The 12,500-nt window shown below is 49.4% G+C and overlaps 1 protein-coding gene across 2 annotated transcripts in view; it reads left to right on the top strand.

Moving 5' to 3' along the window:
• The window catches only part of gpc5c (glypican 5c), a 256,644-nt gene that overhangs the window by 45,177 nt on the left and 198,967 nt on the right, over nucleotides 1-12,500 (top strand). For both annotated transcript variants that reach the window (XM_063218535.1, XM_063218534.1), the window contains exon 3: nucleotides 9,107-9,819. In XM_063218535.1, coding sequence (XP_063074605.1) covers nucleotides 9,107-9,819 — 713 coding nt within the window. The remainder of the gene's footprint in view (nucleotides 1-9,106; nucleotides 9,820-12,500) is intronic.

Genomic DNA, 12,500 nt, shown 5'->3' with positions numbered 1-12,500 from the left:
ACAACAAAATTGCATTTATGTCTCACCCTTGCAAGGGGGCAGCCCTCAATGGCGCCCCAAGGGAGCAGTGCAGCTGGACGGTACCATGCTCAGGGTACCTCAGTCATGGAGGAGGATGGGGGAAAGCACTGGTTAATTACTCCCCCCACCAACCTTGTGGGTCGGGAGTCGAACCGGCAACCTTTGGGCTACAAGTCTGACGCCCTAATCGCTTACCCATGACCCATGACAGCATTACAATTTTTTCCTGTACGAAAAGTGCAATTTTCCCAGTCACAATGAATACTTAAAATATGATTGTTGTGGTAAGTATTTGTAAAAAGGGTAACATTTTTTGAATGAGCAGCATGAATTCTGGAAATAAACTACTAAACATATTACACAGTGCACCTTTAAAGGCCCTGTGTTATGTCATAGTAGAGCACAGTACTACCGTATATTAGTTCACTTTACAATGAGTATTACATTGTCCACTGGTGGAATGGCGTGTGTTATGGGGCCACAGCCCTCTCCATCTCTTCCCGTCCTACTTTGGTCCAGTTGATCTGTTGCCCGTGCGGTTGGTCTGTTGCCCGTGCGGTTGGTCTGTTGCCCGTCCGTCGGGTTGGTCTGTCTGTCTGTCTGTTGGTTTGTAAACAGACAGGCTGAGCGGAGCTGCCACTGTCCCCTCGCTGTCACTCAGTCGACCACAAAGCCCCCCATAAACGTGCCCGAACATGTCTCAGGGGGCCCCCCCAGGGGCACTGTGTGTGTGTGTGTGTGTGTGTGTGTGTCTGTGCGTGTGTGTCTGTGTGTTTTCGCGTGCAACAATTTTTGTGGCTGCATGTCATACATGGGTGGGTTATGTATGTATTTGTGTCTGTGGATGCCTGTTTGGGTGTGTGTGTGTGTGTGTGTGGTTGTGGTTGTGTGACTGTTTTTGCCTATAAGTTAGTGGCACCTGGTATTTATGCAGCAAAATATGAATCACAAGAATTTCAAGCAGGCTTGGTTCACTGCCATGACATTTGTCACAATTTAAATGCATAGCGAAAAGTTGGCCTGACCTCACAAGCAACTAACAAAGATAAAAAAAACATGACAAAGCATAGATAGACCAATGCATGTTCCATAGTCGACTTATTACCTTCAAACTCTGGCACCAGCACAGCAAATCTGACCAAGCATTTTATGCAGCATGGTGTGGACGAACCCTGAAAGACTGATAAGCTTTTGATGTCCTGCTTGTCTTTGAGCTTTGAGCATATTATCACAGAGCATGGGTGATGAGGCTTATGCTCATTTTCAATGCATTTACTTGCATGTGTCAGCCAAAACTTTTCTGTAAATCTCAACGCACGCACACACGCACGGCATGCACACACACACACACCCGCTCCATCTTGGCCGTACTGTACAATGTTGAATCATTGGCCTTGGCTGGGTCGTTACATGTCTTTAAATAAAAAAATGTATAGAGTAACTGCACACGCAAGGGCCTTCTCTTCAGGGTAGTGATTTATATCTTTTACAAATGCATAGTACGTACAATAATACTCGCAGCAGAGACAGACAGGGCACATTGTTGTTCACGTTAGTCCACTCTCACTCTTTTCCACTCTCTCAACATCACTTCTGAGGGCTTCCGTATACTAGCTCCGACAAAGTGCTGAGCCCTGCTCCGCAGAAGTTCGATTCCATTGTTTCACACTGGCACCGCTCTCCGTGGACATTCGTGGATGTCGGATAGCGATTAGAGGCAAGTTATATTTTGTCGGAGGAGCCGCCCATTGACTATCCATGCTATGTTCGTGTGAAATTGGGTTTGGGAGTCAGAATTGTGTCGGAAGCGAAAGTGCTCCGCAGTGCTGTCAATATGCGGAGGCCCTAAGCCATAGCAGCAGGCTGTGACAACAACAGCAGAGCACGGAACAACGGAACATAGAACGCAGAACAACAGAAAACATAGTAAACCATCAACCATTAGGGGTGGGTATTGGCAAAGGGTTCACGATTCGATGCGCATCATGATACATATGCCACGATGCGATTCTATCACGATGCATTGCGATTCATGTACTACTGTGATGCATTGCGATATTTACTTCAGTAAATGTGTAAAATACAGCTTATTTGTCAGTTGCTGTGTAGCTTTCTTAAGTCAGTTCATTCTATTTAAGCATTCTATCATCTGGGAGAGAGCTTACATTTTATTGTTATCAAATAATCAATTGTCATGAATACATGCAGTATATTGAGAAAATAAATATCACAATACTTTGTCATGAATCGATGCATTGTATCGTGAGAGTAAGTATCGCGATGCATCGATATGACGATTATTTTGCACACCCCTATCAACCATTATGGAAACTTTTTTTGCCACCACTTGCAGTGGTCCTGGCTGCATGGGTGTCAAGCCCAAAATGGAACCAACTTCCTACATGCACATACCTCCATTGCTCACACAACCACAGTGCCACTCGAGCTCACACACACAACCTATAATGTTCCTAAATATAGGATTGTTTTCGAGTCTATTGTCTGCTCGGTGCTCAGTGTGTTTGTCACTTACCGTATTTTGAAAATGGTTTGAGCTGTGTGTGTGTGTGTGTGTGTGTGTGTGTGTGTGTGTGTGTGTGTGTGTGTGTGTGTGTGTGTGTGTGTGTGTGTTTCTGTTTGTGTCTGTGTGTGTGTGTGTGTGTGTGTGTTCACGCTTATGGGAGCAGTGGCAGGCAGTGGCCGTGGCTTGGTGTCAGAGGTCTATGTGGTCTGTGTCTCTTCTCGACAGAGAAAAAGACAGGGCTGTGGCATTCTGTACGTCTCATATTCATAATGTATCAGATTCTGCTTAGGGAGAAGGCCTCTGAGGTGCCTGTGTGAATGAGGTGTGCTTGAGTGAACCCGGCTCTCTCTCTCTCACACACACACACACACACACACACACACACACACACACACACACACACACACACACACACACACACACACACACACACACACACACACACACACACACACACACACACACACACACACAACCACAAGGGGACACATACTACATACACACAGTTTCACTTACACACAAACGTACTCACATAAACACACACATATGTACACACACACATACTGTCTCACCTACTCAGGCCTTTAAGAATCTAGTCTAGCAGGAGGGAGTGCTCATCACCACTCCTTTATGTGCCAGTAATTTGGGAACTGTGTGTGTGTATTTGTGTGTGTGTGTGTGTGTGTGTGTGTGTGTGTGTGTGTGTGTGTGTGTGTGTGTGTGTGTGTGTGTGTGTGTGTGTGTGTGTGTGTGTGTGTGTGTATGTGTGTGTGTGTGTGTGTGTGTGTGTGTGTGTTTGTCTGTGTGTGTGTGTGTTTGTGTGGGTGCCAGTAATTTGGGAAGTTGTGTGAGTGCACTCTCATACATCACTGCGGCCAGCATCTAATCCTTTATGGCTCCTGTGGTCAGGCGGCCAATGGGGGAGCTGCGTTCGCTCTCCTCTCCTCTCCTCTCCTCTCCTCTCCTCTCTTCTCTTCTCTTCTCTTCTCTTCTCTTCTCTTCTCTTCTCTTCTCTTCTCTTCTCTTCTCCTCTCTTCTCTTCTCTTCTCTTCTCTTCTCTTCTTCTCTTCTCTTCTTCTCTTCTCTTCTCTTCTCTTCTCTTCTCTTCTCTTCTCTTCTCTTCTCTTCTCTTCTCTTCTCTTCTCTTCTCTTCTCTTCTCTTCTCTTCTCTTCTCTCCTCTCCTCTCCTCTCTTCTCTTCTCTCCAGTCTGCTGATGACTAGACACGGCAAAAAAGGAAAAAAAGAGTGTGTGAGAGAGAGCAACAGAGCGATAAAAACATGGTGAAAAAAGAGAGATAGTGTGAGAGAGGGAGAAGATTCAAATGAAAGAGCATAAGGGAGTCAGGGGGGGAGTTTGCTGTGACCTGAGTGTTTCACTTCTGGGGGGTGATTTGAGAACTCGCCTGCAGAGCAGAGCAAAGGAGAGGAGAGGAGAGGAGAGGAGAGGAGAGGAGAGGAGAGGAGAGGAGAGGAGAGGAGAGTAGAGGAGGAACGAGAGAATAAGACATAAACATGGCAAGAGAAACAAGCGAACAGGCCAGGGGAAGGATTGTAGAGGAAGAGAGAGAGAGGAGGAGGAGGAGGCGTGGGTGGTAGGGGCGAGCAAGGGGGCAAGAGAGGGAGTGAGCTAGTGCATGGTGTAGGAGGAGGGTGAGGAGGGGAGGAGAAGAGCAGTGTGTGTGTGTGTGTGTGTGTGTGTGTGTGAGAGGGGCAGTGGAGGCTGGTAGAGGTATGTCGTGTGCCAGACAGCACAGATAAAGTTCTCTCTATTTTTGTCGCTGGGTATGGCGAGGGTCCCGAGTGCGGGCATAAAGGCCGGTTTAGAAGAGCTTAGAGGGCATTCCACCTACGTATGCACCCCCCGTCCACCCCTACCCTCACCCCCCTTACCCCAAACCCCACCATAGGCAGGCACCGAGAGTCAGCCACTTCCTGCTGTATCTCATATGATGGCAGACGCAACCCTTAACCCAGAATGCACCACACCACATCCCCTCCCCACCTCCCCACTAGCCCCGCAATATCATCTCTCGTCTCTAGAAACGTGCTGATCCCCCATTTCGAGGCGGTTGGGGTTTTTCGAATATCTAGGCTAGGCACACAAGCATTCACATACATGTGTTGCACGCCCATACGTGTAATACACACAGACACACATGGACACACACAGACACACACAGACAGACACACACACACACACACACACACACACACACACAATGCGCACAAGCGCGCGCGCACACACACACACACACACACACACACACACACACACACACACACACACACACACACACACACACACACACACACACACACACACACACACACACACACACACACAAGCACATATCATGCTGACAGTGATGGGCTTCCTGTCATGTGATTTTTTTCAGAGTTGACCTCTGACCTTGGAGGATCTCCTGTTCTCATGTCTGCTGAGGTGCTGATGCAGGCGCTGAACGCTGCACAGACAACTCACTTAGGCCGTGTACACATGTGCATTCCCCTCACAACTAGTGCTAGTATGACGCTAGCACGCTGAGCTTTTCCCATGTCTGAATTCCGCAATGCTGTATACGTATTTCCCTTCCAACTACGTAGGCCTGCAACAATACCAGATTTTGCTGGACGATTAATGACCAAGAAATGATTGTGAGTAGCCCCTTAATGCACGCCGCACCTCCTGTGGCACGCTGTAATAGACATTGAAAGTTAACTGCTATAGTACTACACTACTATGGCAGTGCACGGGGCCTTTAGTAATACATTACAACTTGGTCATTGCAATTCTGGTAACAGCTAATTTATAATGCCATGTCTTAAGGGATTAAAAGGACAACATTGACATTTCCATTTTCAAACCAATATGACAGTAGAACTGTTTTAAATATCCACAAACTCTTTAAAGGAATATAACCGCAAGGCAAACAAAGACCATTTACCATAATATACTAGAATAGTTACACATTTACCGTATGTTTGCTGAGGTGACTGGGGCATCGGCAACTCTGTGTCTGTGCAAAATCCCCTTACAAGTAGCCATACTACACAACTAGCTTTATGTATGTACTATACATGTCTGAGTGACAAAATGTTGTACTATCTGTGCTATGCTTGGACGAGTGGACGTGTGTGTGTGTGTGTGTGTGTGTGTGTGTGTGTGTGTGTGTGTGTGTGTGTGTGTGTGTGTGTGTGTGTGTGTGTGTGTGTGTGTGTGTGTGTGTGTGTGTGTGTGTGTGTGTGTGTGTGTGTGTGTGTGTGTGTGTGTGTGTGTGTGTGTGTGTGTGTTGGTGATAAGAGAACGCTTGATATTTTTGGGTGAGTGCGTGTTTGTGTGTGTGTTTGGGACTGAGACAGAGACAGGCACTGAAACAGAGACAGGCAGAGTTTATAAGGTCTATGAGTGTGTGTGTGTGCATGTGTGCGTGAGTGTGTGCGTGAGTGCATGTGTGTGTGTGTGTGTGTGCGTGTGTGCGAGTGTGTGCATGCTTGCGTGCGTGCGCGCGTGTGTGTGTATGTGAAAAGAGACAGATAGAGAGCGAGGGGGAGGAGAGTGTGTGTGACAGCGATGGAAAGTAAATGGGAAAAGTGGAGAGAGTGATGAATGAGATCAGGTGGCCTCTGCTGTTACTGAAACCTGCTCAGAGCTGCCAGCTTTGAGACTGATGGAAACAGGTCATCGCGCACATCATACATTACACACAGACACACACGCACGCAATCACGCACAAACACACGCCTGCACACACACATGCACACACACACCACTTAAACACGCACACACACACGCACATGCATAAACACACACACACACCACACACGCACCACATAAACACACAGGCACACACACGCAGTACATAACACGCACACATAGCCATGCACGCGCGCACACATACTCACACACGCACGCACGCACGCACGCACGCACGCACGCACGCACGCACGCACGCACTGACACACTGAAAGCCACAATCCTTCGCATATGCTACTTGCACATGCTCTATCACACGCATATATATACAAAAACATTTCCCGGGAGACTGACAAATATACACAGTGTGAAATTAGACACAGGAACCAAAGAGATGTGTGGCCCCAAATATTTTGTCTTTGTGCCTCATCCTTTTATTGCTGTTTGCTTGGTGTGCTTTTTCCTGTTTATTTGTCTGCGCTTTTCCATAACAGTTGTCAGATTTGACTGAGTGTGACTGTGTGAGAGCATGTAGGGTGTAGTTGGTGTGTGTGTGTGTGTGTGTGTGTGTGTGTGTGTGTGTGTGTGTGTGTGTGTGTGTGTGTGTGTGTGTGTGTGTGTGTGTGTGTGTGTGTGTGTGTGTGTGTGTGTGTGTGTGTGTATGTGTGCAGGGCCACTGACAGCTTTTGCCGGGCCCGGGACAAAATCATTTGAAAGGCCCCCGGATCCAATACATAAAATATAAATGTCGAGGATCCAATTCTGGGCCCCCTCTCTTCCTGGGCCCGGGACAACTGACCCCTTTGTCCCTCCTGTTGGCTTCACTGTTTGTGTGTAGTGTGTGTGTGCGTGTGTGAGCGGTCCTGAGTTCTGCGCATGTGTGTTTGTTATTGTGGGCCCAATCTGAGTGAGAGTGTGTGACAGTATGTGTGTGTGTGGGGGGGATTGTGAGTGTGTGTGTGTGTGTGTGTGAGAGTGTGTGAGCGTGATTGTGCCTCTGGCGCTGCGGATTTTGGAAGAGCATACTGAACATTCTGCTGTTCCTCTACCTCCGTGTCCTCACAGTCCGTCTAAGCAAACATGCCTCAGATGCTCCGCGGCATTCCTCTCCTCTCGCCCCTCAGATCCATCAACAGCACTAATCTGCACCCCTCGCACTCCTACACAGTTCCTCCCTGCACTCCACTCCCCCTCCCTCTCCCTCCGTTACTCCCTTCCTCTCTCTCTCTCTCTCTCTTTCTCTCTGACTCTATCTCTCTCTCACTCTCACTCTGTCTCAATCTCTCTCTTTCACTCTCAGTCTCAGTCTCAATCTCTCTCTAACTCTCTGTCTCTCTCTCTCTTTCTCTCTCCATCTCTCGCTCTCTCTCTTTTCCTCTGTCTCTCTCCCTACCTCTCTCTCCCCATCCCCCTCTCCCTCGTCTCTCTATCTTCTTTTCTCTGTGTTGTTCTTTTCTTTTTTTTCCTCCTTTTCTTTTCTTCTTTATCCATCTCTTTCACTCTTGTCACTCGTTTGGCACTCCCGAAATCCACTATGTGTCACTTTTTTTCGCTCTCCTTTTGTCGATCTCTTTTCCGGCCTGTCACTTTTCATGCTCCCAAATCCGCCAAGTCGACCTACTCTACTCCCTGGCTTGACCTTCTCTCTTTGTCATTAAATAAAGCAAGATACCAGTTTAATTCCTTCTGCAGAGGTTTTAAGGGGGTGGTGTGAAATTGATATTGAGGATGGATGGCTTTTAAAAGTCTGGGTGTAGGCGTACGTACTAGTGCAGTGAATGTGAGAATGTAAGCTTTTGCGTGTGTGTGCGTGTGTGTGTGTGTGTGTGTGTGTGTGTGTGTGTGTGTGTGTGTGTGTGTGTGTGTGTGTATGTGTATGTGTATGTGTGTGTGTGTGTGTGTGTGTGTGTGTGTGTGTGTGTGTGTGTGTGTGTGTGCGCGTGCGCACGCGCACATGTGCATGTGCGTGTGAAACTTCAATGTTGTGTGAGCTTTATTGGTGCAGTCGTGAGAAACTAGTAAAGGTTTAATACTCAAGTGTTAAAAACTTTCTTCTTTTTTTTTCTTTTTTTTCTTTCCCCTACTCTCTCTTTGTGCTCTTCCCTTTGTCTCCTCTCTCATCTTGCATCTATATTTCATATGTCTTTCTCTTTCACTCTCTCCAATCTTTCCTTCTTTCTTCTCTCATCCTCTGTTTCTTGCCTCCTCTCCTCTCCTCTCCTCTCCTCTCCTCTCCTCTCCTCTCCTCTCATCTCCTCTCCTCTCCTCTTCTCTCCTCTCCTCTTCTCTCCTCTCTCCTCCACTCCTCTCCCCTCCTCTCCCCTCTCCTCTCCTCTCCTCTCCTCTCCTCTCCTCTCCTCTCCTCTCCTCTCCTCTGCTCTCCTCTGCTCTCCTCTGCTCTCCTCTGCTCTCCTCTCCTCTTCTCTTCTCCCCTCTCCTCTCTTCTCCTCTCCTCTCCTCTCCTCTCCTCTCCTCTCCTCTCCTCTCCTCTCCAATCCTCTCCTCTCCTCTCCACTTCTCTCCTCTCCTCTCCTCTCCACTCCTCTCCACGTCTCTCCTCTCCTCTCCTCTCTCCTCTCCTCTCCTCTCCTCTCCCCTCCTCTCTCCTCTCCTCTCCTCTCCTTCGTCTTCTCTTCACTCCTCTCCCCCCCTCTCCTCTCCTCTCCTCTCCTCTCCTCTCCTCTCCTCTCCTCTCCTCTCCTCTCCTCTCCTCTCCTCTCTCCTCTCCTCTCCTCTCCTCTCCTCTCCTCTCTTCTTCTCTTCACTCCTCTCCCCCCCTCTCCTCTCCTCTCCTCTCCTCTCCTCTCCTCTCTTCTCTTCTCTCCTCTCCCCCTCTCCTCTCCTCTCCTCTCCTCTCCTCCTCCAGATACGTTCCAGTCCCTGATGACCTTCTCCATGACCCACATCAGTTCGCTGTTTGAGAGCACCTACCCCAGCCTGTCCCTGGACGCCAGCCCCCTGGTCACGCAGCTCTTCTCGCAGCTCTCGCTCTACGTGCGCGGGGGCAACGCCTCCGTGGAGGCGTCCGTGCACCGCTTCTTCGACGACCTCTTCCCGCTCGTGTACAGCCGCCTCGTGAACCCTGGTGATGTCGCCGCCACCGCCGGCATGGGCCTCGCCGGCGACCGTCTCGACTGCCTGCGCATGACGCGGCAGGACGTCAACCCGTTCGGTGGGCACCCGAAGGCACTGGCGCGCGAGCTGGGGGCGGCGTTGCGTGCGGCGCGGGCGCTGACGCAGGCGCTGGGGCTGGGCATGGAGCTGATGAACGCCACGGACGCCGCCGTGTTGACGCGCGACTGCTCGCGGGCGCTGGTGCGCATGCAGTACTGCGCGCACTGCCGCGGCCTCACGCTCATCAAGCCGTGTCCCGGGTACTGCCTCAACGTGCTGCGCGGCTGCCTGGCCAGCCTGACGGAACTCAACGCGCCGTGGCGACGCCACGTGGCGCTGCTGGAGGATCTGACGCACGCGGTGGCCGGGCAGCACAGCCTGGAGCTGGCCCTGCTGGGGGTGGAGGGGAAGGTGAAGGAGGCCATACTGTACGCACTGCTGCACGGCCCCAGGCTCGCCGCCACGGTGAGACACATGCACAACACACACACACACACACACACACACACACACACACACACACACACACACACACACACACACACACACTGCTGTACGGGCCCAGACTCGCCACAACGGTGAGACACACACACACACACACACACACATACATCCATACATGCATGCATTCATACTGTACACTCTCTACTGTAACACTCTGTAACACATATCTCTCTCTCTCTCTCTCTCTCTCTCTCTCTCTCTCTCTCTCTCTCTCTCTCTCTCTCTCTCTCTCTCTCTCTCACACATGCACACGCACACACACACACACACACACACACACACACACACACACACACACACACACACACACACACACGCGCAAGTACAGACATACACCCATACACAAACATACATGCACCGCATGAAAAGTCATGTAATACAGGGGTCCCCAGACGGGTGCATAGAACAGGGATAGATAAAGCACATACATATTCAGCCCTCGATGGCAACTCTGAATCAAAGTGATACAGTATGTAAGCCATACGTGGTCTGAACCCACACACATAAAAGCTTACTGCATACCAGAAATGCTGATCTCCTATGTAGAAAATAGTCTACGTAGACATGCAATGCAATATTGCGTTGTCCAAAATGTAGTATCTTTGTATGCATAAAAATGCCTACATACCAAAACAACTGATAAACGGTCTATAGACCTACATGCAAAAACTCAATAGGAGGTGCCGTCGTCGCAAAAGGCAAAAAGGAGCGAGGCTTAAAGCTGAACAGACACATTCAATTATGTGAATGAAAATGAATCTCCCCCTGGTTTTCGGGGCTCCTAAAACGGAATGAGAGTTTAAGTGTGATTCAAATTCTGGAAGGAATTCCATCACTCTCCATTACACCGGTATTAGATATCCTTGGCTCCAACGGCCGTATGACTGTACATTCTAGAACGTTACAGTCAATGCTTGGCACTGGCCAATGCAGAGCCCCAGTAGAACACTTGACGGTTTTACTGTGGAGACTCCGCTTTCATTGGTGCATTGACACTCCCCATCCCCACAGGTCCACCAGGGCTCTCCCTTATGCGGACCTCTGTGAACCGGACCAGAAACTTTGCTCACTGACATTGACATTGTGTCACACTATCAAAGTGTTTCTCTCGGACTCTGTCTCTGTCTCTGTCTCTGTCTCTGTCTCTGTCTCTCTCTCTCTCTCTCTCTCTCTCTCTCTCTCTCTCTCTCTCTCTCTCTCTCTCTCTCTCTCTCTCTCTCTCTCTCTCTCTCTCTCTCTCTCTCTCTCTCTCTCTCTCTCACTGTGTCTCCCCTTCTTTTGTATTGGACCCCTTCACCTCCTCTCCCCTCACCTCCTGTCTACTGTGCTCTGTCTCACTTTCTCTCTCTCTCTCTCTCTCTCTCTCTCTCTCTCTCTCTCTCTCTCTCTCTCTCTCGCGCGCGCGCTCTCTCATTCCATCCTCCTTCTCTCTGAATCCAATCCAATCAAAGCTTTTAAGAGCTATTGTTGCCATGGCTTGGAGAACAATATAATAACACATAAATATATAATGAAGCATACTAAAATGTAGTATGTGCATCTACACCAGTATGTAGTATACACATGCTCAAGCATTACACATATGCATTCCCCTGCTGTGAACCTTGCTCTGCCATGCACAGTAACCTGACCTCCATAGCCACCCCTCACCCATCTCAACGCCATCTGCAACACACACACACACGCACACACACACACAGACACACAGACACACACACACACACACGTGCACACGCACACGCACACGCACACACACACAGACACACACACACACACACACACACACACACACACACACACACACACACACACACACACACACACACACACACACACCCACCCACCAACTACACCCCCCCGGCCCAACCTCAATACCCACACCACACCACACCTCACCACCACCCCCACCCCCACCCCCACCACCACCTCCACCTCTACCCCACAGCCACACCACACCACACCACACCTCGCCCGCCACCCCTTATTTCACCACGGCTGTCCCCCACACCCCATTTCACCAGCCTAACTTCACCATCCTCTACCCCCCCCAACTTTACTCACCTCTGGTCTCTGCAGTATCGCCACAATCCAAGAGTATCAGTGAGCTTTGTCAGCGCAGTGCTGATATCTTAGATTGGGTGCGCTATGCACGCACCTTGCATGCAATTGCTTACACATGCATTCAGCATACTTGAGCTGTTCACTGGAAGTCAGTCACATACAGAGAGGGACGGGTTACAGTAAGATGGCCTGGGGCCCCTAGGTTACAGGTTGCTGTTGGCCCCCCTGAAGAGAAATTTTGTGACAAATTTACTTAGTGTCATAACTATGAGCTAAGGATTAAGGATAGCTTGTCTACTTACTCTACTCAACACGACAAGTTAATTTTTCAATATTGCATCTTACCATAATTCTGCAATTTTTAATATTTGACCAATCAGGGGCCCTCTGGCAGGTGGGGGCCCTAGGCTGCAACCATATCTAGCCTGTGCCTTAATCTGGCCCTGCACACGCATGCGGCATACTCGAACTGTTCACTGGAATTCAGTCACATACACATGCAGATACAGTTCGGCACTCAGACACACATGCCTGACAGGCCACCAGCCAGCGTTGCCAGATGTACGATAATTATCATATTT

The sequence above is a fragment of the Engraulis encrasicolus genome, chromosome 16, assembly GCF_034702125.1.
Source record: "Engraulis encrasicolus isolate BLACKSEA-1 chromosome 16, IST_EnEncr_1.0, whole genome shotgun sequence".
Taxonomy (NCBI): Eukaryota; Metazoa; Chordata; class Actinopteri; order Clupeiformes; family Engraulidae; genus Engraulis; species Engraulis encrasicolus.
This window is presented reverse-complemented; position numbering and strand designations above follow the sequence as displayed.